Source organism: Onychomys torridus, chromosome 1 (assembly GCF_903995425.1).
Source record: "Onychomys torridus chromosome 1, mOncTor1.1, whole genome shotgun sequence".
Classification (NCBI taxonomy): domain Eukaryota; kingdom Metazoa; phylum Chordata; class Mammalia; order Rodentia; family Cricetidae; genus Onychomys; species Onychomys torridus.
Window position 1 is genome coordinate 4,393,780 of NC_050443.1, and position 25,567 is coordinate 4,419,346.

The window sequence follows — 25,567 nt, forward strand, 5'->3', positions numbered from 1 at the left end:
AGCCAAACCAAAAACCTGGGTGTGGTGACACACGGTGCAATCCCAGGGAGGAGGGTCCCAAATTTAAGACGGTTTGGGGCCAGCCTGTGCTACAAGAGACTCTTTCTAAAAAAACAAATAAGATCTTGGGGCAACCAAGGATGTGTCTCAGAGCAAAGCATTTGCCAAGTGTAGTGAGGTCCTACCTAGTTCCATCTATAGACGATAATAGGGTAGATCTGGAACAAGTTAGGACAAGGAATAGAGGAAGATAATCAAAATATGTTGTGTGCATGTGTGTGTTTGTAACACATTTATGAAATATGTGTTCAAATGAATTACTTAGGTGTGGTGGCACACATCTGTAATAGCAGCACTGAGGAGGCAGAGAAGGGTGCATTTGTGCAAAGTTCAAACCAGCCTGGTCTCCACAGCACTTTCCATGGTATCCAGGGATGCATGAAGAGATTCTGTCTCAGCAGGGTGGTCATAGCTCACGCCTTTAATCTCAGCACCTTGGATGCAGAGGCAAGAGGATCTCTGTGAGTTCAAGGCCTGCCTGGTCTACAGAGCAAGTTCTAGGACAGCCTGAGCTATTACACAGAGAAACCCTGTCAAAACAAAACAAAACAAACATGAAGAGTCCCTGTGTAAAAATTAATAAATAAAGGATGAAAATTAATAAAATAAAATAAATGAATAGGCGTGCCCAGTTCTCTGGTCATGGACTAGGACTTTATGCTCCTGTCATGATGCTAATGGACTAAACCTCTGACATTGTGAGCAAGCTCCTAGTTAAATGCTTTCTTAGGGTGTCTTTCTCAGCAGTAGAACACTAAGTCACATGCCTTTTGTTTTGTTTTGATTTCTCCTGTGACTTTGTTTTACTGTAAATGTGTCTTAACATGGTTTATTTTGGATAAAAAATATTCCTTTTAAAAATTTCATTGGGTTGGGATTTAGCTCAGTGGTAGAGCGCTTGTCTTGAAAGCTCAAGGCCTTGGGTTCCGTTCTCAGCTCTGGAATAAAAGAAAAAGAAAAAAATTTCAGTCTATTTTCTTATTTTATTTTGTGTGTAGGATGGGGTAAGGGAAGGTTTTCCAAATGTGCATGTGGACACGTGACAGTTTTCAGGATCTGGTTCTCTCCTTCCATCTTATGGGTCCTGGGGATCCAACTCAGGTCATTGTTTGCAATATACTCCTTTACACACCAATGGCCAGAAATCAATCAATCTCTCTCTCTCTCTCTCTCTCTCTCTCTCTCTCTCTCTCTCTCTCCCCTCTCTCTCTCACAAATGATTTTTCTTTATTTCATGCACATGAGTTTTCATTTCCACATATCTCCCAGTAGAACTGGAGGTGCAGGTGGTTGTAAGACATCATGTGTGCGCTGAAATGTAAACCTGGGTCCTCTGGAAGATCAGCCAGTGTTCTGAACCTCTTGACCATTTCTCCAGCCCCAGACATAAATATTTCTAAGAATGAATGTAGAAAGCCAGAGATCTGCTCCTTCAAGGATGTTGAAATCATGGAGAAAGTTGTACACAGAAAGGCTGTGGAGGCTGAGCACCCCTGTGGTTTGACTATCTGTCTCTTCATTGCATCCTCTGTAATATCCTGTTGTTTGTTTTCAAGACAGGGTTTCTCTCTGTGACAGCTCTGCCTGTCTTGGAACTCGCTCTGTAGACCAGGCTCACCTTGAACTCACAGAGATCCACCTGCCTCTGCCTCCCAAGTGCTAGGATTAAAGGCGGGTCCCCACCCCGACTACTTGGCTATGTAATCCATTTTAACAAGTCAGTCTGATTTAAGAAAATGCTCAACATCCTTAGTTATCAGAAAATGCAAATCAACAGGACTCTGAGATACCACCTTACACATGTCAGAATGGCTATGATCAAAAACACTAATGACAGTCAATGCTGGAGAGGATGTGGAGCAAAGGAGACACTCCTCCACAGTTCATGGGAATGCAAACTGACACAGCCACTGTGAAAATCAGTATGGTGGTTTCTCAGAAAATTGGGAATCGATCTGCCTCAAGAGCCAACCATACCACTCTTAGGCATATACCCAAGGAATGGTCACCCATACCACAAAGATACATGCTCAACTATGTTCATAGCAGCATTATTCATAATGGCCAGAACCTGGAAACAACCTAGACATGCCCATCAGCTGAAGAATGGATTAAGAAAATGTGGCGGGTTGGGGATTTAGCTCAGTGGTAGAGCACTTGCCTAGCAAGCACAAGGCTCTGGGTTCGATCCTCAGCTCAAAAAAATAAAAGAAAGAAAGAAAGAAAGGGCTGGAGAGCTGGCTCAGAGGTTAAGAGCACTGACTGCTCTTCCAGAGTTCCTGAGGTCCTGAGTTCAATTCCCAGTACCTACATGGTGGCTCACAACCATCTGCAATGAGATCTGGCACCCTCTTCTGTATACATAATAAATAAATAAATCTTAAAAAAAAAAAGAAAGAATGAATGAAAGAAAATGTGGCACTGGGTTGGGGATTTAGCTCAGTGGTAGAGCACTTGCCTAGCAAGTGCAAGGCTCTGGGTTCAATCCTAAGCTAAAAAAAAAAAAAAAGAGAGAAGAAAGAAAAAAGAAAAGAAAAGGAAAGAAAAAGAAAACGAAAATGTGGCAGCACTAGTGAAAGCCCATGAACAGTGGTCTGGTGGCTGTGGAGCCCCCATGGGACAGGACTAGGCACCCTAGTATGGAAGACGGGTGTTTGGCTTGAACTATTTGGGAGGCACCCAGGCAAGGGTATCAGGATCCATCCCTGGTGCATGGGCAGGCTTCTGGGAATCCAGTGCCTGTGGTGTGACACTTTGCGCAGCCTTGGTGCAGTGGGAAGGGGCTTGGACCTGCCTAGGCTCAGTGTGCTGGGCTCTGCTGACTCCCCATGGGACACTTCGATTTGGGGGATGTGGGGATGTGGGGTGGCTTTGGAAAGAGAGCCGGGGGAAGGGGGATGAGGGGGAATTTGTGGATAGTATGTGGAGTGAGTAGAAAATTTCTTAACAAAGAAAAATGAAATAAAAAAGAAAATGAGTTACATATACACAATGGAGTACTACTCAGTAGAGAAAAACAATGACAGCATGAGGTTTGCAGGCAAATGGATGGATCTAGAGACAATCATCCTGAGTGAGGTAACCCAAACCCAGAAGGACAAACATGGTATGTACTCACTCACAAGTGGGTACTAGATGTAAAGCAAAGGACAGTCAGACTGCAACCCACAGATCTAAGGAGGCTACCTAGCAGTGGGACCTTAGGATGCCTGTGGCTTATACTAAGTTTTTGTTTTGCCCAATCACTGGGCATGCTGTAGTGAAACATTTCACTATTAGGATGAGAATTTGTACCGTATCAAGCTGATGAAAGGATATGCTGGCTGTACTTTAAGGAGGGAGGCTAGAAAATGTCTGCTGAAAATCAAACAGTGTAGGGGAAGATGAATAGGAATCTCACTTACACAACGTAAGTAAAACATAGCTCTCTGAACAGACGAAGATAGGTTTCTTCTGTATCCCAGAACAATATTTATATGTATAATTGAACTCTCATTTGGCTTAAAGGGGCTTATTTGGAAATGTTATCATTTTTACTATTTTCTTTTTGTTTTGTTTGTTTGTTTGTTTGTTTTTCAAGACAGGTTTTCCCTGATAGCTTTGTGCCTTTCCTGGAACTCACTTGGTAGCCCAGGCTGGCCTCGAACTCACAGAGATCTGCCTGCCTCTGCCTCCCGAGTGTTGGGATTAAAGGCATGTGCCACCACTGCCCGGCCTCTTTTTTACTGTTTTCTAAGAGGAAATATTTTCTAGTTTCAAATAACTCTGGACTTTGGAATTATAACAAGTTTTTGTTAAAAAACAAAAACAAAAAAAAGCAAGCCAGTCTGTGTGTTTCCCTAATGTCTTTGAGTCACTGTACAAGTCAACAGATTCCAAGGAGGTAATGGTATGTTTTCTAGATTAAATAGTTATAATTTTAGGTAAATGGTCTTCAACACTTCAACGACCTACATAATATAGCATCTACAATGCTTTGTTAATTTAAAGTTTTTCATAACAGTGAGACACTCTGCTCCTGGTTGTATAGATTTATGTCAGAGAGGATGGGCACTGAAGCAACTCCTTATGGAGTTTGCATTCACTGTGGCAAGGCTATCCACTGGGCCAAGGAACTGCTCTTGCCTATGACTGCTGTGCAGACTAAACATGCAGGACACACAGGGAAAAAGACTGTTGAACTGCCAAGGGTTGGAGAGATGGCTCAGCGGCTAAGAGAACTGGCTGCACTTCCAGAGGTCCTGAGTTCAATTCCCAGCAACCACATGGTGGCTCCCAACCACCTACAACAGTGGGACCTGTTGCCCTCTTCTGGCTAAAAGTGGTACATACAGATAGAACACTCATTTATGTGAATTTGCCAAAACAGGCAGGACATTTATTCCTAAAATACCTGCTTCCCAGAAGACGCTGCCAGACTTTCTGCAGGACACAGAGAAAAGTGACTGATGAATTTTGCCAAAACAAGGCAGGACGGTCCAGAATTCCTGATTCATAGAAAAGTCTGCCAGCTGCTCTAGACCTATAGGCTGAAGATGGACACCCACAATATTGCAGAGAAACCTTGGGTGACTGTCAAGTTAGCCAAATGTCTCTGTTTTTAGATGATGTTCTATTCTTCTGGGTCTCTGAAGTTGATGACCTGACAGCTAAAGCTGCAGCTTTCCTTAGCTGTGGTAGAAAGTCAGTCAGGTACAAAGTTTGGAAATCAGTATCTTCCCTGAAGCTGCTGAATACAAATACACTGAATATTGGAAATGTAATTCTAACTTGATAATTGTGTCTGTTGTATATAGTTTTAGTATGTTAAAGATAAAAATAAAAAAATAAAGGTTTTATTTCTTTATTTAATAGGTATGCAGTCTTCTGCCTGTACATATGAGTGCACTGCAGGCCAGAAGAGGGCACCACAACACATTTTAAATGGTTGTTCACCACCATGTGGTTGCTGGGAACTGAACTCAGGACCTCTGGAAGAACAGCCAGTGTTTTTAACCTCTGAGCCATCTCTCCAGCCACATCTTTATCTTTCTTTAGACAAAAAGAGGGAAATGTTGTAGAATATTGTTTTAAGGTGTGTTACTTTTGTTTCAGTTGCATTTGTATAACTCTGTGAAGCTGTGTGACTGTGCCTGTCTAAAACACCTGAGGGTCTAATAAAGAGCTGAACGGCCAATTGTGAGGCAGGAAAAGGATAGGAATTGTGAGGCAGGAAAAGGATAGGTTGGCTGGCATGCAGAGAGAATACATGGAAAGAGAAATCTGGAGAGGAGAGTTCTAGGAGTCAGAGAAGGAGGACTCCAGGAGCCAGCCACCCAGCTACACAGCCAGCCACTGAGTAAGAGTAAGATATACAGAAGTAAGAAAAGGAAAAAGACCAGAGGCAAAAGGTAGATGTGATAAGTTAAGGAATGTTGGCAAGAAACAAGCCAAGCTAAGGCCCAGCATTAATAATTAAGCCTATGTGTGATTTGTTTTGGAGCTGGGTGGCTCACCCCTACACCCAAAAGAGCCAAAGTTATCAAACAATTTGCTCAAAGTCCTGACACATTTGTTTTGAATTTAGAGTAAACGGACTTGCTTAACATTTAAGGACCATTTGAGTGATTCAGGGTTTAAAGTGACCCTTCTTAAATAAGTGACTAGGGGCTGGAGAGATGGCTCAGTGGTTAAGAGCACTGGCTGTTCTTGCAGAAGGACACAGGAGGGTTTGGATCCCAGCACCCACATAAGTGCTCCCAACACTCGGGAACTCCAGTCTCAGGAGATGCAGGGCTCTTTTCTGACCCCCTCAGGCACCAGCCACACATCCTGTGCAGGCGAAGCAGCCATAAATAGTTAAAGACCCGTGAGAATCCAGGCGATAGTGGCATGTGCTTTAATCCCAGCATTTGGGAGACAGAGGCCAGCCTGGTCTACAAAGCACAGTCCACGACAGTGAAAGGCTGTTGCACACAGAAACCCTGTATTGAAAATTCATTTAAAAAAATAAGGGGTTGGGAATTTACCTCAGTGGTAGAGCACTTGCCTAGTAAGCACAAAGCCCTGGGTTCGGTCCTTACCACTGGGGGGATTCAGGGGGAGGAGAATTGTGGTAATGGGTAGAAACTATGAAAGTGTTGTCCTTGGGCAGATAAGTAATTTTATTGGAAAACCACATTTAACAGTGGTATGAGGAGACAAACATCACTCCCATTTTATTATTCAAAAATGAAAACTTGAGAATAACAGTACCAATTAAAAACAAAATATAACAAAAGCCTGCCAAGGAGAGGACCTCTCAACCTTCTGGACAGAAGTATGAGTCCAGTCACAATTTCAATGCTAATCTGGGATACATAAATACATAGGTCTCTTGAGTTTCAAACTAGCCTGATCTATATATAGTGAATTTCTAGGACAGCCAATGACACATAGTGAGATCCTGTCTCAAACATGCGCGTACACAACAGTGGGGCATAGTGAAACAGAATTGTCCTCAGACCTTCAAGGGATGAGACATCCCTTTAAGTGCTCCCAGGGTGTTGCCATGTAACAAGGGTAACCTGGCAACAGTGAGTGTCTCTAAGAAAAGACTTCACTCTGGATACAGACTCACAAGGATGCCCATCTTGAATGGATTTTCATGTGTTTTTTCAGAGTCCCCTGCTGTCTGAAGGCCTTGTCACAGTCCTTACAACTGTAAGGTCTTGAGTCGCTGTGGATGCGGAGATGGATATTGAGGTTGCCCCTGTGGCTGAAGCATTTCCCACAGTGCTCACACTCGTATGGCTTCTCCTTTGAGTGGGTCCTAAGGTGACCCCGCAGAGTGGACTTGTGGGCAAACATCATGCTGCAGATGTTGCACACATAAGGCTTTTCACCCCTGTGGATGCGCTGATGGACCCGAAGGTCTGAGGATTGCACAAACCCCTTTTTGCACACTCTGCACTCAAAGGGTCTCTCTCCTGTGTGAGACCTCTGGTGGATGATGAACTGAGACCTGTAAGGGAAGCTCTTCTTGCATTCATTGCACACAAACTGAGCCTGGCCGGCAAGATGGTCAACAGGCTCTACAGGTTGTAGGGAAGCAAGGCCTAGCTGCCCATCTTGTGTCTTGTCCACACAGGAGGCCCCTCCTGGACCAGTGGGAACTTTGTCTCCATTGGAACTAGAGAGACTCTGAAGATCTGTGTGTGCAGCTGAATCTCTTCTTTCCAGAACATGGGTCAACGGTATGGCAGCATCTGTATTTGAATCTTCCTGGGGAATCTTTACATCCTTTCTTCTGACAGAATCTGATGGAAGGATGTCCAAATATAATAATTAAAACTTGAGAGTCCCTCTCGAAAATGGATTGTATTTATATACTTGATTATAGAGGGGGTGGCACTCTGAGGATGTGGAGATGGAGAACACTGTTGGGTTAGGTTAATTCTCTCCTGTCACCATGAGGCTCCTGAGATAGATCACAGACAGTCAGTTTGAGGGCCAGTGCATTTCTACACTGAGACACACAACACTTATTAAAGATCCCAATCATACCAGACTCATTAGAGGAAACTCTTATGCTGGCTGGGGACATCCCATCAACATCTCAAGGCTGAGAGCTCAGCCTGTAGAATGCTCTAGAAGGCTAGTGACAGAGGGTGTGGGAGTGGGTGGTCAGTTTGCTCCCACAGGAAGAGAGTGCTGGGCAAGGTGTCATAAGTCCCCAGTCAGTTCCCACCCTGAACTCACCAGAACTCTGTGTTGGCTGAGGGTCCTGAGGTGTCATCACAGAGGCCTCCTCCCTGTCCTGCACAGAGTCACTCCCCGGGCTCTGCTCATTTCTCAGGTCATCCTGTTCTCTGCTCTCAAGAAATGTATCTGGCAAAACTTCCTGTTTCTTGACAGTGGACAGTTAAGAATTATGAGTGTGTGTTCATTCAGTGGAGAGGTGGAAAGTAGACATCTGACTCTACTTGATCTGGGCCACTCAATTTTCCTACATGTGGGAATGTTTATACTTCTATGACCCACCCCAATACTTCACATAAAGAAATATTTCTGTGCTATTATTGTCTCTTTTTGGGGATTGGATGCCCTCTTTTGGTCTCTAAGAACACCAGACACATGTGGTACACAGGACACATAGATGAAGGTAGAGGAGGAGGAGCAGAAGGAGGAGGAGAAGAGGAAGAAGAGGAGGAGGAGGAAGAGGAAGAAGAAGAGGAGGAGGAGGAGGAAGGAGAATGAGAAAGGAGGAGGAAGGAGGAGGAGGAAGGGGGAGGAGGAGGGAGGAGGAGGAAGAGGGAGGGAGGAGAAGGAGGGAGAAGGGAGGAGGACAATAAAGGGAGAGAAATACAGGGCTTCTGCACTCTGACTCAAGATGAGCCTGTTAGCTTACAGTGTTTCTGTTCTGCACAATTTCTTGGCTTGTAAGCCAAGTTTCTGGGCCACCTTCACAAGGACAAAACAACCCCATAAAGATTCCCCAGACATTGCCAGTTATCACTTGGGAAGCCAAACTCTCCTCATAGGAGCCACTGACTAGGGCTGCACCCTCAGTGGGTTCTGCCTCCAGGTCACCACAGCCCCAAGGCTGTCCTTTCCCTCAGCCCACAGCTGAGGCCCTGCTTACCCAATGTTGTGGTTTCTCACCATCCCTCAGCAGCTTCTCTAACTCTTTGCAGCTCCTCACTCTGCTCTCCTTCACTAAGGCCTGCAGTTCTGGAGGCATGGAGATCATGAACTGCTCCAACACCAGCTGATCCAGCATCTCCTCCTTGCTATTCAGGTCTGGTCTCAGCCATTGATAGCATAGCTCAGAGATCCTCTTCAGATCCTGGATGGGGTCCGACTGCTCAGAGGGGCTGAAAGCTCTGAACTTCACATGCCAAACCTCAGGGTTGTAGTCTGGTTTTTCTGAATTCCTTTCCTGGGATGATAGTGATGGTGTCTGCTCTGATGGAAGGCTGTCTGACGGCAGGTTGCTAGCCATGTCTGCTGGGAATATAATCTTGGTCTCTGACAAGTTGGAATTCTATGAGTCACTCCTGTCTCAACAGACCTACTTCTTTAGCCACAGGGATGAGCTCAGTGTTGGTCCAGGTGCCTGGAAGGCAAGAAGGAACCAGATCAGTTTAACTCTGCTGCCTCCTAAATGTCACCATTCCTTATAATACAACCTCCCCCAAACACACTGGGACTGTTTAGTGAAGCAGAAATCAATCCATTCTATGGATCTGTGAGAGGGCTCAGGTGTACAGGTATCTCCAGCCAAGCCCAATGACCCCAGCTAAATCCCCTGGACCTACACAGTGGAAGGAGTAGCAGCTCTGACAAGCTGTCATCTGGCGTCCATGTGTGAGCCCTGGTACCCACACCATATCCCAAGATAATTTAAAAAAAAAAATAAATTACTCTATTCTAGCTGTGTATGATGGAACACATCTGTAAAGTCAGAGGTGGAAGCCAGCTGCATGTCATAATTTTGAAACCAACCTAGATTACATATTAGGTACCAAGTCTAAAAGAGAGTGAGGACTACAGGAGACCCAAGTCAAAGACCAATCCCAGCAGTGCTTGCACACCTTTAATCCCTGCAGCCCAGAGGCAGACACAGGCAGATCTCTGAGTTCAAGGCCTGCTTGTTCTACCTAGCTCGTTCCAGGACAGCAGGAGTATTAAAGGTGTGAGCCACCACACCTGTAGTGCCAGGACTCAGGAGGTGGAGGAAGGCAGATCTCAGTCCCGAGCAGCCAGAGCTGTGCAGTGAGACCCTGTCTAAAAAACAAAACTAAAACGCCTGAGAGGTAGAATTGGTTAGGAACTCTGGCTGCTCTTTTAGATGAGAGTTCAGTTCCCAGCCTACACATTTACAAACACAAAATTGCTCCTGGGTGTGGTGATCCACACCTTTAATCCCTGGGAGGCAGAGACAGGCAGATTTACTACAGTGAGCCAGCCTGGTCTACTACTGTGTTCCAGAGCAATGAGGAGACAGAAAGGCTAAATCTCAAAGGAAAAAAAAATCACCATCAAACAAACAAAAACCCACCAAAACAAGCACCCGGTGGTGGTGGCACATGCCTTGGGAGGCAGAGGCAGGTGGATCTCTGTGAGTTCGAGGCCAGCCTGGTCTACAGAGCTAGTCCAGGACAGGCTCCAAAGCTACAGAGAAACCTTGTCTCGGAAAAAAAAAAAAAATCACCACCACCAACAAAAAAAAAAAACCAACAAGAAACCCCCAATATTATTAAATAAATATATTAAAATAAAACCTATTACTGTGTATAATTTATATGTTAAATTTTAATTACATATATCAGGTCTAAATGATTAAGTATTTATGGCTCAAAATAGTCATTAGAAAATTCAGTGCAAAAGGTTGAGAGAAAAAAATATTTGTAGCCAGTTTGGTGGTGCACACCTTTAATCTAAGTTTGAAGACAGCCTGGTCTACAGATCCAGTTCCAGGACAGCCAGAGCTACACAGAAAAACCCTGTCTCAAAACAAGTCAAAACAAAACAAATCAAGGAACCATCAAACGTGGGTGGTGATTGGATACTGTGAAAAATGAGGCCAGCATGTTTTCTGGATAGACCAGGCTGGCCTCGAATTCAGAGATTCACATGCATTTGAATCCAGAGTGCTGGGGTTAAAGTTGTGCACCATTATGCTTGGCTAAAAGAAAAAAGAAAAAAATTAATAACTTTAAATTTTATGTGTACGCAGGGTTAAGAATTTAGCTTAGTGGTAGAGCACTTGCCTAGCAAGCACAAGGCCCTGGGTTCCGTCCCCAGCTCTGTAAAAACAAAAATATATGAGTACGGATGTTTTATATTCATGTTAGTCTCTGGACCATTTTTGTGCCTAGTGCAAAGGACTTGGAGGCCTTGGAGCTGGAGGCAATTGTGAGTCTCTGTGGGCATTAGAAATGAAATCTGGGTTCTCTAGAAGAGCAGTGGGTGCTCTTAACTGCTGAGCTATGGCCACAGCACACAAAATGGTTCTTGACACAGGGTCTCTCTGTGGAGCTCTGGCTGGACCCTAACTCACAGAGTTCTATCTGCCTTTCTCTGTGTGCCTAGTACCTGGTCTAATTCTTTATTTTAATAATTAAAATGATAATTTAAAAAGAAAAACACTGTTAATTTCAGGCTCGGCATTATGGTGTATACCTGTAATCCCAGCACCCTGGAGGCAGAGACTGAATGGTCTGAGAGTTCAAGGCCAGCCTGGGACCCTGTTCCTGTCAGAGGCTGAGACAAAAAGAGATTATATGGTTGTATAAGGCCGGGCGGTGGTGGCACACGCCTTTAATCCCAGCACTCGAGAGGCAGAACTCTGTGAATTGGAGGCCAGCCTGGGCTACCTAGTGAGTTCCAGGTAAGGCGCAAAGCTACACAGAGAAACCCTGTGTTGAAAAACCAAAAAAGAAAAAAGAAAAAGGAAAAAGGTAGGTTGTATAAGAAGTTCAGTTGGTGGTAAGGTCTGGCATCCTGGAGAATTAGATCATGACCCCAAAACTGCAGAAATAAAATTAACAACAAACAAACATCACCACCACTGCCACTGCCCCCCATGGTGTTAAAAATCTAATACTTTTCTAATGTCACTGGCCTTGGAAGTTAACAGAACTGTTGTCATCATTGATTTAAATTTGTTCCATAATGGTTTGAGGGTTTTGTTTTGTTTTTCATTTTGACTCGGGGTAGAGCTGTATAGTGCAGGCTGGCTTGAAACTTGTTCCTGGGATGGGCCTTCAGCTCTTAGCAACCATCTGCTCTCTTGTGGTGGTACTTGCCTTTATCCCAGCACTTGAGAGACTGAGACAGGAGAATCTCTGAGTTCAAGACCAGCCTGATCTACAGATCGAGGCATAGAAGAGGGCATGGACCGGTCCCTGGGGATGAGGAAGATAAAGAGAAAGGTGACCAGAGGTGAGCAAGGCCCGCGTTTTATAAGGAAAAGTAGCTAATGCACACAGGGGGTGCTCTTAGTGGCTGCAGCTGAGTTATAGCCTGTCAGGACCCTAAGGGCAGGCCAATACAGATGCCTAAAATGCTAAATTTTGAAAGAGGCCCGGTGGTGGTGAGGGTGCAAGCCGTTAATCTCAGCACTCGGGAGGCTGAGTCAAGCAGATCTCTGTGAGTTCAAGGCCAGCCCTGGTCTACAGAGCAGGATCCAGGAAAGGCACAAAGCAACACAGAGAAACCCTGTCTCGAAAAACAAACAAACAAACAAACAAACAAAAGACTGGAGAGAGTTGTGGAATGTTTGTTACCCTTTCTAGAAAAAAACAAAACTCTTCTTACACCTAGGAATTCTTCCTGGACGGAGCCAGCATCAGTTGGAGGGATAGGAGACTTAAAACTGGGCAGATTAAAGGCGTGCGCCACCACTGACGAGCTGGGTGGGTTTTTGAAAGTGAGGGTTTATGGTGGGACTCTCTTTGTCCCATATACTGACTTCTGCAAGCCCTGGCTTCTGGCTGGAGTGGGGGTGGGCAGAGATCTTTTTGTCCCAAAACCTCCAACCTAGCACACACCTTTAATTCCATCACTGAGAGGGGCAGAGGCCAGTGGATCTCTGAGTTTGAGGCCAGCCTGGTCCAGGGCTACACAGAGAAACTCTTGATTCAAAGACCAAATAAATAAATAAGTAATTAAGTAAATAAATAAATAGTATTGGACAAGAGGCTACCTGCCTCTGCTTCTAGGTTAAAAGGCTGGGGCTGGAGGATGGAATTCCAGGCCAACCTGGAACTAGACCCCATCTTAGAAGATAGATAAATAAATAAATAAATAAATAAATAAATAAATAAATAAATAAATAAATAAATAAATTCCAGCATGCAACCTCGGACCCAACAACAAGAGCATCAAGAGATAAATTGGAAGCCAGGCGGTGGTGGCACACATCTTTAATACCAGCACCTTGGATGCACAGCCAGGAGGATCTCTGTGAGTTCAAGGCCAGCCTGGGCTACGGAGTAAGTTCCAAAAAAGGCGCAGAGAAACCCTGTCTCGAAACACAAAAACAAACCAACAAAACAAGATATAAAATGGAGCAAGGTGGAATTCTGAATCCACGAAGCATCACGGTGATTACCAGGAGTCAGGCATGAGGAAGAAAGATGGTCATAAAAGAGCACAAGAGAAGTTCAAGGTACTAGGGGTTCTTCTTTTTGTTTCTTGAGAACGCCTTGTTGTGTCTGGGTTGCAAGACCCTCAAGCAAGACCACCACGGAGCCAATATCCGATGCAAAATGCAAAGGAGTTTATTGATAACAAGCAAGCTCAAGCTTGGTCCACATCCAACATCAGACACAGTGGGTGGAGGAGAACGGCCCCGAGCACTCACTTTAAGGGGTTTATATAGGGAAGGTTTACATGCAGCTTGGGATTGGAGGAGGAGGCTAGGGGTGAGGTAGTTCTTTGAAGTTACTGGAGAACTATAAGCAGGAGGTTACTGATGGCTAACAGGACTCAGGGCGTCTACAGAGACATAAGTTTTCACTTCCTGTGTCCTGCTTTTGTTGAACCCAGGATATACACATTCAGATTTATTGTTCCAGTCCTGCTCTCCTCTGAGGTCAGCTTCTGGTCAGTTGAGCCCATTACTCACAAATCTTGTTATGCCGAACCCAGGATATACAGATTTATTGTTTCAGCCTTATCTTCCCATAAGTTCAACTTCTGGTCAGTTCTAAAACTGCTGGTCAGCAAATACCTTTAGAGGAGGAGGGTACGGGGGTGGGATGGGGCGTCTCTCAAGATGCTACTGATTTTTCCCTTTCAGCCTCATCATGATGCCCGGTCTGGCCAGGGAACTAGGGGAGGCATGCTCCTGCCTCAGCTCCCTAGTGCGGAGATGCAGGTACTTCCTGCTCAGCTAAATCTTGCAGCCTCTTTCTGCCTGCATCCAAACACACAGGCTCGCTAACCCACCTTCCTCCCTGGTTACTTACCTCCGGGTCCTGTCTTCCTGTCTTCCAGCCTGCAGCACCCTTGACTCCTCTGAGATCTCTCTGCACAGTGCCCGACGCTCTAGGACCATGGCTTATATATGGATTCCTGGGACTGTCTTCCGGTTGCTAATCTGCCCAGTGATTGCCTCCAGCCTTTAGATGCCATTTTACACTTCAATTTAAAGGTCCTGAGATTAAATTACAGTTTAACATTAGGATTGCCACAAGAAGGACATGAATTTATTAAACTTCCTAGGTTTGGTCTTGTAGGCCTGTGATACTGCTATGCCTAGATTGTGGGGATCCCCAAAAGACCACCACAGAGACCAAATCCTGTATGTAAAAGCAAAGACCCTTTATTTTCAAGACTTTTTAATTTTAAGCTCTGGGCCTTGATGTCTCTGTCTGTCAGAGTTCGAGGTGAGAGCAGAGAGCCCAGAGCCCAGGCAGGGTGGGGCTTTTATCATAGCAGAGGTTGGAGTGAGGGGATTTCCAGGGTTCAGGACCCTGATTGGCTGACATTTGTCTAGGTGTATAGGGAATGTTTGGAATGTCAGGTATTTCCTCTTAGATGCAGGCCCCACTGGGTGGGGTTAGCTTTAGACTTTTTCCTGGGTCTAGGTGTTGCCTGCCAGAAGCTGTGTCTGGGCCTCTAAGCTGTCATGGCAGCTGTGTAGTCAAACTGCTTTAGGGCCCACCACAATATCAGCTAGTGGGATAGGATGAGGCAGGAGAATGGTAAAGTACAGGCGTGCCTAGTCTCCTGAGTAAGTGTAAGGCCAGAAAAGGAAATTTGGTGAGACCATGTCTCAAACTTAAAAAATTAATAAATAGGGTAGGGGATTTAGCTCAGTGGTAGAGCTCTTGCCTGGCAAGCGCAAGGCCCTGGGTTCAATCCTCAGCTCAATAAATAAATAAATAAATAAATAAATAAATAAATAAATAAAGAATTATATCAGCCTGGCTGGGGTTGCAGTTCAGATGTCAGAGTGTTTTCCTTACCATTGCAGGAGGTAGAGGATCTGTTCCTAGCACTGTAGAAAACCTGGCGTGTTGACACACACTATAATCCCAGGTAAGAGGTTCAGAAGTTTAAGGCAGCTTGGGGCCAGCCTGTGCTACAAGAGACCCTTTCTAAATAAACAAATATGTAAGACATATTGTTGGGACAACCAAGGATGTGTCTCAGTGGCAAAGCATTTGCCAAATGTACTGAGGCCCTACCTAGTTCAATCTCTAAAGGATAATAGGGTAGATCTGGGGCAAGGAACAAGGGTGAATCTGATCAAAATATGTTGTGTGCATGTGTGCAATTTGTAAAACATTAAAGAAAAATATGTTTAAATGATAAAAAAAAAATCTAGGGGTGGTGGCAGACACCTTTAATAGCAGCACTCAGGAAGCAGAGAAAAGTGGATCTATGCAAAATCCAGACCAGCCTGGTCTACACAGCAAGTTCCAGAGTATTGAGGGCTACATAAAAACACTGTCTCAGCAGGGCGGTGGTGGCTCATGCCTTTAATCTCAGTACCTGAGAGGCAGAGGCAGGAGGATCTCTGTGAGTTTATCGCCATTATAGTCTACAGAGGGAGTTCCGGAATAGCCAGTGCTATTACACAGAGAAACCTTGTCTAAAAACAAAAGAAAACAACAAAAAGAAGAGAAACAGTGACCCTGCCTCAAAAATAAAATTAATAAAATAAAATAAATGAGTAGGCGTGCCCAGTTCTCTGGTCATGAACTAGGTTTGCATGCTCCTGCCATGATAATGGACTAAACCTCTGACATTGTGAGCAAGCTCCCAATTAAATGCTTTCTTATGGTGTCTTTTCTCAGCAGTAGAACACTTAGTTACTTGTCTTTTGTTTTGTTTTATTTTTCTCCTGTGGCTTGGTTTACTGTAAATGTGTCTTAAAATGGTTTATTGTAGAAAAAATATTCTTTTAAAAATATCATTCTAAGCCAGGCAGCAGTGGCACACACCTTTAATCCCAGCACTTGGGAGGCAGAGCCAGGCAGATCTTTGTGAGTTCAAGACCAGCCTGGTCTACAGAGCAAGATCCAGGACAGGCTCCAAAGCTACATGGAAAAATCCTGTCTCTAAAAACAAACAAAAAACCCACTTCTTTTTCATTCTATTTTCTTTCTTATTTTGTGTGTAGGATAGAGTAAGGGAAGGTGTGCCAAATGCTCATGTGGACACATGACAACTTTCAGGATCTACTTCTCTCCTTCCACCATATGGATCCTGGGGATCCAACACAGGTCATCGGTTGCAGCATGCTCCTTTACACACTATGCCAGTCAAAGGCCAGAAATAAATCTCTCTCTCTCTCTTTAAAAAGATTTTTCTTTGCTTCACTGACCTCCATTTGTTAACAGTAGCATGCCAGCTAAGCATTTTCATCCTCACAATCCTATTCAAGCTAGAGCAGTACCTACTTTTCAGGAGTGGCTCTGTGCAACATTTATTGGTCTCCTGAAATTCATTTAGCCCCCTTTGAAGATACCTTAAAATATATGAGCCTGAATGTAGCCATTATGAGACCATTAGTTCTGCTCCTTGTGAGCTGCCTGTTTTTTCTTTATGGTTCTTAGTTGTTCTTTTGCAGAGCTGCCAACTTAAGTCATACTGGGATCAAGAAAAATGGGCTTGGCGGTTCATGTTCCTGGAGTTGTATCCATGCCAGTGGATGCCCACATGCTCCAGAAGAGAATTTGACATCGCTGCTGCCGTTGTTGCTGTTATAGAAGTGGTAGCCACTGCTGCTACTGTTTCTGGAATTACCATTTCATAACTGGTTACTCTTGGTTAAGGCGGCGCTCCTGGCTGGCCGCCACTGGTGGCTGGCCGCTGCCCACGGCCGCCATGCCAATGGAGGAGAGTGCTGGAGGAAAGTCACCACCCATGGTTACTTTTTAGAGCTTTATTGGGAAAGAAAGGGGGAGAGGGAGAGAGAGAGAGAGAGAGAGAGAGAGAGAGAGAGAGAGAGAGAGAGAGGGACTGTGTGGAGGGGGTGAGGACACACAGAGGGCCTGCCCACTTTTGGCTGGGATACTGCTGCAGGCTGATGACATAATTAAGGACAGAATCCTTACATTCCAGACTTTCACTTATTATAAAAAAGCAGGTCGATGGGAATAGGGGCGTCGTTCCTTGCAATAACTGACTTTTGGACGTCCTTTGGCTCTTGGGGGAATGGAGGAGAGTCTTCCGAGGTAGACAGGCATTGTGGGATGCTGTCTGTCATCCGTTTGCTCTGGAGACATGTATCCTTCTTGGCTGTGGCTGGGAACCTTCTTTCTGACAAGATGCTGGTGATATAGAAAAAAGCTTAGAGAGAAAACAACCATTATTATTATATGTTGGTAGATCTAGCCTGTCCAGATGGATTTTGAAACATGTTAAGCTTTATCAGAGACAGATTATTTTAAAGTATCACATAGTAATAGATGTTTACATTAAAGTCTTTTTGTAGCATCCTGACGCATTTGGGTCTGGGGGTGTAAATACCTTTTAGCTGTTACAGTTTCTTACTTGATGATCTTTGGACTCCAGTTCTGTGGTGGCCCTGTATCATTGGCTGAACAGTGAGTTAGAACAGGGAACTAGGAAGAAAAAAGCTTGTGGTGCATGAGAACTTATTTTTTGGAATTAGGGGCCAGGCAAAGATCTGTGTACATGCGAGAAACACAGGCAGTAACTCTGAAAGTGCAATTAAATCTGGTGAGGTGGGTAAGGCTGTCCTCTGTACCCAACAATAAAGGAGAGGTGACATCCCAAAACTCCCAGGACTGAGTCAGTGGCTTTGGTGGCCAGAAGGAAAGAAATGGATCACTTCCCTGCTGCATTCTGGGTTCCCTTCCATGTCTGTAGCTAAACCTAGGTCTGTTGGAGGTCTTAGCTTGGTGTACCCATGTGTCTTGGTGCCTGGGGGCAGTTAGCTGATTGGTTGTCTTTCTAGGTGGCACTTTTAATAAGGCTGTTGATGGCATGGCAGGGCATTTGCTAGCCTGTGGCCTTTTTTCACTTAAAACAGGGACCCAACAGCTTTTGTGAGTCAGTGAATGTCAGTACTTGGCAATTTTGTTTTCAGGCTTTTATCTCTTCCCTGGCACACCTTAAATGCCACAGATGACTCTTTTGCCTGTAGGGTCAGGAGGCTTGCTCTCCAGATGCTTAAGTTTTACTCAGGGAGGTCTGGGGAACAAGAGACGGATTTTACTCTGTGTCCTGATTTTTTCCTGACGATTGGTGGCTTAAGGACAGCTTTTGGAAAATCTGCCAGTAGGCAGACTATAAACCTATCCTTTGGAAGACTTGTTTGAAGTTATAAGCTGATTTTTGGCTTAGGAGCCATCCTGACTACTGTAAACTTATTTGTATGGATCTTAGCTGCTTTCAGACCTGTCTGTGTTTCTTAAGGCAGTTGAGAATGAGTGGGTGCAGTTAAGATGAGTTAGGGCGAGAGTCTTAGAAGCCACCCAAGCCCAGGCATTTGAGCCCACCCACTGCTGTCAGAAGTCAGACAGAAAAGGTTGCTGTGGCAGATGCAGAAATGGGGAGGGAGAAGGGTTTAAAGCTTTAGCAGAAAGCTTAGGAATAAAGTAACTCTTATCTGCCCATTTGCTGGCAGAAATTCCCACGATGTTGTTATACAGCAAGGTTTACACTGTTATGTGGCCAGGTTTACCAGTACCCACCCCTATCGGCCAATGTAGGTGGTAAATGTATTCACCCCCTTTGTCCCATGGCTACAGCTGAGAGAAAAATAAAAAATTAAAATAACAAACTGGGATCACACTCCAATTTTGGGCATCCCCAAAGAGTGGAGAGAGATCTAAGAATCGGATCAAGTTAGCCATCCTCTTCATTAAGGGATGGGAAGGGCTGCAGCTGTGCCGCAGTTGGTTCACAGTTGGACCTGAAACAGCATTTACCCCCTCGTCAGGAGCGAAAATATGCCTGCCATTGCCGAAACAGCCCGAGGGCAACCCCCAGGGTGTCCTCCTTGCAAAGAATATAGCTCAGATTATAGCCATGAGAATGGCGGACTCACTGTGGTAATGGCAGCGGTAGCTGGTATGGGGGTCCAGCGAAGGTGAGGGATGCTCACATGCTCACTTGCGGTCTTGCAGTCTTGCAGGACCCGGGAGGAGGTGGCAAGTGGCAGCAGTCACAGCAAGTCTCAGTGATGTATCTGAGTCTAAACCAAATGATGGTTAAATGATGTCTGCCATGCCAACAGAGGAGAATGCTGTAGGAAAGTCACAAGCCATGGTTACCTTTTAGAGCATTATTGGGAGAGGGAGAGAGGGAGAGACAGAGAGAGAGAGACCCCGCATGGGCAGAGGTGCGGAAAAGGGAAAGGGGACATACAGAGGGCCCGCCCACTTTTTAGGCTGGGACACCATCACAGGCTGATGAAGTAATTAAGGACAGATTCCTTACAGTTACTACAGCTAGCACAGTGGAGACCCTGGCAGCAAAAGTAGCTACCACAGTTAGTCAATCTTTCATTCTATTGGGCATGACAAATTTAATTCAATAGTTATATACATTTTGATTGGCTTTGAAAGTTATAAATTTACAAACTGAAGTTCCACTTGCTCTCGAGATACCATCTTACAAGGACTCCAATTTGCAGTAAGGCTCATTGAGGAAGGGAATGGCTCAGTTGCCTTTAGCCTACTGGCTATGGGTGGGTTAAGACTTCTGTTGGTCTCTTCTATGTAAAACACACAGATTGCAAGCCCAGTGCCACTTAGAGATCTTTGTCAACAGCAGCTGTCACATGATTGAGCCTGTATGATAATGAGTATTCAGAGATGGGAAATTCCTGGGTGGCACTCACCAACCTAAGACAGAGCACCTGTGTGGCCTGGACAGGTGTCTCCATGATGGGTAAGGTGACCTGCTGATGTCCCCGCAACCTAAGTCAGAAGCTCATTTTTTAGTAAAAGGGGGGACCAGTAGGGTCCTGGCCCCCATTTTGGGTAACTGTTGCCTTGCTTGCTGACCTTGACCTTGATTTCCTCCCTATGCTAATTCCCTGCTGGGTTCCACCCTCCTGAATGCTTAAGGGAAGCTCCTTGTCTGTGTATCCTGCATATTGGGCATTAACAGCTTAGATGTAAGATTGTAAAACATCAGTAGAGAACTTGTGCCCTCTGGGGTTCTCTCACTGTGCTGTAAGCCTGTATTTAAGACTTCCTCCCTCCTTCAATAAACGACATTCGACATTTTTTTAAAAAAAAAAAAAGATTTTTCTTGGGCTGGAGAGATGGCTCAGAGGTTAAGAGCACTCATTGGCAGTTCTTCCAGAGGTCCTGAGTTCAATACCCAGCAACCACATGGTGGCTCACAATCATCTGTAATGAGATCTGGATCCCTCTTCTGGCTTGCAGGCATACATGCAGGCAGAACATTGTATACATAATAAATAAATAAATAAATCTTTACCAAAAAAAAAAAAAAAAGAAAATATTTTTCTTTATTTAATGCATATGATTTTTTTCCAAATATCTCCCAGTAGAACTGGAGTTATATGTGGTTGTAAGACATCATGTGTGTGCTGAGACATAAACCATGGTCCTCTGTAAGAACAACCAGTGTTCTGAACCTCTTGACCATTTCTCCAGCCCCAGACATAAATGTTTCTAAGAATGGATTTAGAAAACCAGAGATCTGCTCCTTCCAGGATGTTGAAATCATGGAGAAAGTTGTCCCCAGAGAGGGTTTGGAGGCTCAGCACACGTATGGTTTGACTATCTGTCTCTTCTTTGCATCCTCTGTAATATCCCTTTGTTTTGTTTTTCAAGACAGGGTTTCTCTGTGTATCCCTAGCTGACCTGGAACTTGCTCTGTAGATCAGGCTGGCCTTAGACTCACAGAGATCCACCTGCCTCTGTCTCTGGAGTGCTGGGGTTAAAGACGTGCCCCACCACTGCTTGGCCATAATATCCTTTCTAATAAGTCAGTCTGTGTGTTTCCCTATGTCCGTGAGTCACTGTACAAGTCAACAGATCCCAAGGAGGCAATGGTATGGTTTTTTGGTTTTTGTTTGTTTGTTTGGTTGGTTGGTTGTTTTGGTTTTGATTTTTTGGTTTTTCAAGACAGAGTTTCTCTGTGTAGCTTCACACCTTCACTTGGTAGCCCAGGCTAGCCTCGAACTCACAGAGATCTGCCTGGCTCTGCCTCCTGGGTGCTGGGATTAAAGGCATGCACCACCACTGCCCAGCATTTTTTAGATTATATGGGTATAATTTTATTTTTTTATTTTTTGGGGTTTTTTTGGTATAATTTTAGATAAATGGTCTTCAAACACTTCAAAGACCTACGGAATATGGCATCTAAGAAGCTCTTTTAATTTAGAGTTTCTCATGACTGTGAGACACTCTGCTCCTGGTTGTATCAATTTTTGTCATAGATGATGGACACTGAAGGAACTTCTTATGGAGTTTGCTTTCACTGTGGCAAGACTAGCCACTGGGCCAAGGAACTGCTCTTGCCTTTCACTGGTGACAATGTGCTGTGCAGACCGGCCATGCAGGACACACAGGAAAAAAGACTGTTGAACTTGCCAAAAAAGGCAGGACAGTCCTAAAATACATGCTTCACAGAAGACTCTGCCAGACACTCTGCAGGACACAGGGGAGAGTGACTGATGAACTTTGCCAAAACAAGGCAGGACGGTCCAGAATTCCTGATCCACAGAATAGTCTGTCAGATACTCTCAGCCTGTAGGCTGAAGATGGATGCCCCAACATTGCAGAGAAACTTTGGGTGACTGTCCAGGCAGCCAAATGTCTATGTTCTTAGATAATATATTCTCCTGGGTCTCTAACGGCATCTCTGTGGGGTCCTGTAAAAACACTAAAACAGTGATTAAGTGTCATGAGGACTAGGTATAGAGTTTGTAGCCAGTCTCACAGGAATGGGTAAAGTTTATCTGAAGTTCTGGCTAGAGGTGTAAGATGGTGAACCATCTCAGCTAGCCACCTTGGAATAGTCTTTAGCAGTTTTGTAGGCTGAAGCCAGTCTTTGAGTGGTGTTTATTAACTTAATAGCATCATTATGAACCAGGTAGAATCATTGTTATGGGGCCCCATCTTCCTTCTGGACTTCCAGAAGATTGCCATCATAAAAATTTATTGTTCAATGTGGAAAACTTAAACATTAATAATATCAAAATGGAAAGTTGAAATTTTAGGGTAGCACTATATCTAAAGAAAGGTTCCAAGGAGTTAAGAATAAATATGGGGAGAGAAAGGATTTTGAAATAAATATTCCTAGATTTTTGGTTTTCTTTTGTCTCACACCAGGTGGCTCTTCTAATATGAGTCAGAAACTCTTAATTTTTTCTTTTAGCAACATGCTTGGATTTAGAGAAGAGAGCCACACTCCAACTCCAAAGCCATCTTTGATTATAATTGACTGTGTATGCATAATTATAATTGATTTGGTTATAATTGATTACACTTTTCTAGAAGTAAGGAGATATGGATGTTTAGGTAGTGAGATTCTACCTTATAGAGAATATTGGTACCATTAGGTCAGATTTTTCTTGGCTTGTAAATTTTTCCTAGAAGTTTTTCCTTCTTCTTTAGATGTCTAGACATCTAAGGTCTTTTGACTTCTTGAAGATGGGTATTTCTATTATCCTGTAAAGACAAACAGAACCCTGCCCTGACCCTTGTTTGGTGAGTTTTCCTTACAACTTGTACAATTGTCAAGAACTTTCTCCTGTTTGAATAGAATCTTTACCAATTTTGTTGGTATCCAAAGCTTTTCTTCTCCTGTGGAAACAAAAGCAAAATCCCTTCCCCAGCATAACACATATCCTGGTTTCCATTCTGAGGGCAGCACATCTTTCAAGTACACAGGCTGGTTTAACTCAGTAATTTTTTTCTACTGTCCAATGTCTCTCTGAGGCTGTTGTTCCTTTCTCATTATCATTAAGAAAATTCAAGAATAATAAGACACTATGCAATCTATCTTTGGGGGTTTTAGCTCCCCAGTTCTGTTTATTAAGCATTTCTTTTAAAGTGCAATTAGATCCTTCTACAACTGTTTGTCCTTTAGGATTGTGTGGTATACCTGAAATATGCTTTTTATTATAATATTCAAAAAACTTTTTATTTTACTGGAGACATATGCTGGAGCATTGTCCGTCTTAATTTGTACAGGTACACCTATTATGGTCATGACTCCTAATAGGTGTGTAATTATAAAATCAGCCTTTTCAGATCTGAAAGCAGTTGGCCATTGAAATCCTGAAAATGTATCTATTGTATGTATACAAATCATAATTTTCTAAATTCTGCAAGATGAAACACATCCATTTGCCAAAGTTCATTTCTGTATATACCGTTAGGATTTTTTCCTGTGGGTTATGGTGTTTGGTTATAGAAGGAACAGGTAGGAGGTTTTTTTTGTTTTTTGTATTTTACAATTTCCTTGGCTTGTTGCCAAGTGATAGAAAAATCCTATTGACATGGTGGGGTGTTTTTTTGTGGAATTCTGAGGTCTCCATCATATTTCCTATTAATATTCGATCAATTTCATAATTACCTTGTGCTACAGGACCTTGCAACCCCAAATGAGATCTGATATGTGTTATATATGCATAGGATGTTTCCCATTCCTGACTATTTCCTGAAATTGTATAAAGAACAAAGTTAATTCTGTTTTATCAGGAATATATTTAGCAGTTATTATTTTATCAGAAATAAATTTAGCAGTTTCAATATGTAAAACAACTATTTCTGCATATTGAGAGTCAGTAACTATATTGAGGGGTTCTGTAAAGTCCATTAGTACCATAAGAATGGCATAAGGTTCTGCCTTTATACAGAATCATATTGGCTTTGAACTACTACTTAAATCTGATTTATATCCCACCTTTCCTGATTCACTAGCATCCATATAGAATGTTGAGACTCCAGAGATTGGTTTCTCCGTACAATGTGCTGAAGGACCCAACTCCCAACTGGTTCTTTTTTTTTCTCGAGACAGGGTTTCTCTGTGTAGTTTTTGTGCCTGTCCTGGATCTTGCTCTGTAGGCCAGACTGGCCTTGAACTCACAGAGATCCCTAGTGCCGGGATTAAAGGCATGAGCCACCACTTTATGGTTCTTTTTTATGAATTTAATTCTCTTGCTTTTGGGATAACTGTTGTAAATCTGCCCCCAAAAATTACTGCAAGCTCATTGACAGTATTTGTTATCTTTCCATAAAGAGGAAATTTCTTCCTTAGTTAAAGGTACTACAATTTCTGCTGGGTCCATTTCTGTCAATTGACAAAGTCTTAATTTTCCTTTTAAAATGAAATCAGAAATCTTTTTCATATATGTCTTTCTTGGTCTGTTTATGTGGTAGAAATATCCATTTCAATATGAAATCTTCCCTCTGCTTCAAAATCTCGGTAGGGGATTGCCTAGAAGGTAATATAAGCAGATTGCGCAAGAGCTCTAGCTCCACATGATCCACATGTGCATTCTGTACTTTCTTTTCTACCAAAGCCAATTTCTTCTCAGCCTCAGCTGATAATTCTCTTGGACTGTTTAAGTCCCTGTCCCCATCTAGAACACTGAAGAAATTACTCAGTTCATCAGGACTTAGCCCAATAGTGGGTCGTGTACAGAAAATGTCTGCTAGCAATCTTTGAAAGTCATTAAGAATCCACAAGTGATCTTTCCTGATTTATACCCCTGGGGTCTAATTTTTTGTAGAGATATTTTATACCCTAAGTAATTAATAGAATCTCTTCTGTATTTTTTCAGGAGCAATTTATAATCCCCAGGGAGGCAAAACTCTCTTTAATCCTCCCCCCCCCCACACACACAGGGTTTCTCTGTGTAGCTTTGTGCCTTTCCTGGATCTCACTCTGTAGACCAGACTGGTCTTGAATTTACAAAGATCAGCCTGGCTCTGCCTCCTAAGTGCTGGGATTAAAGACGTGCATCACCACTGCCAGGCTTCTCTTTAATTCTTTTAACATTATTTCAAAAGTATCTACCTTCAAATAAGCTAATAAGATACTCTTCATATAATGGTAAATTATAGATTGTGGAAACTGTACAAGAATTATACATGAAATAAAGACAAATCTTTATTGATTTCAAAGACAGGCCAGGCTGTCCTTGAACTCACAGAGAACCACCTGCCTCTGCTTCCCAAGTGCTGGGATTACAGGAGTGCACCTGTTTCTCTTCTTGTTTTTGTTTTGTTTTGTTTTTACCAGACTGACCTTGAACTCACAGAGATCCTCCTACCTCTGCCTCCAAGAAGCTATGATTAAAGGCATGAGATACCGCTGCCCCTCTGAGACAGAGTCTTTTTATGCAGCTCTGGATACCCTGGAACTTGCTTTGTAGACCAGGCTTGTCTGGATTTTGCATAGATCCACCCTTCTCTGCCTCCTGAGTGCTGCCATTAAAGATGTGTGCCACCACACCTAAGTAATTCATCATTTGAACATATTTTCATTAATGTTTTACAAATTGCACACATGCACACAACATATTTTGATCATATTCCTACTATTCCTTGCCCTAACTGGTCCCAGA

At 43.6% G+C, this 25,567-nt stretch overlaps 1 protein-coding gene across 1 annotated transcript; it reads right to left on the reverse strand.

Moving 5' to 3' along the window:
• Positions 1 to 6,654: 6,654 nt before the first annotated feature.
• LOC118595403 (zinc finger and SCAN domain-containing protein 5B-like) lies at positions 6,655 to 9,022 on the reverse strand. The gene is made up of 3 exons (XM_036205887.1): positions 8,663 to 9,022; positions 7,780 to 7,921; positions 6,655 to 7,337 (listed from the first exon to the last, which is right to left on the reverse strand). Exons 1-3 carry the CDS (start codon positions 9,020 to 9,022, stop codon positions 6,655 to 6,657), a joined length of 1,185 nt encoding a protein of 394 aa, XP_036061780.1.
• Positions 9,023 to 25,567: the final 16,545 nt, after the last annotated feature.

Bases quoted from the DNA above. Each gene is read 5' to 3' on its own strand.
- LOC118595403 (XM_036205887.1), bottom strand. From the start codon at position 9,022: ATGGCTAGCAACCTGCCGTCAGACAGCCTTCCATCAGAGCAGACACCA. The intron at 7,922-8,662 runs GTAAGCAGGGCC...GTCAAGAAACAG, and splicing joins GTGAGAAACCACAACATTGG to GAAGTTTTGCCAGATACATT. The intron at 7,338-7,779 runs GTGAGTTCAGGG...TCCTTCCATCAG, and splicing joins TCAGCCAACACAGAGTTCTG to ATTCTGTCAGAAGAAAGGAT.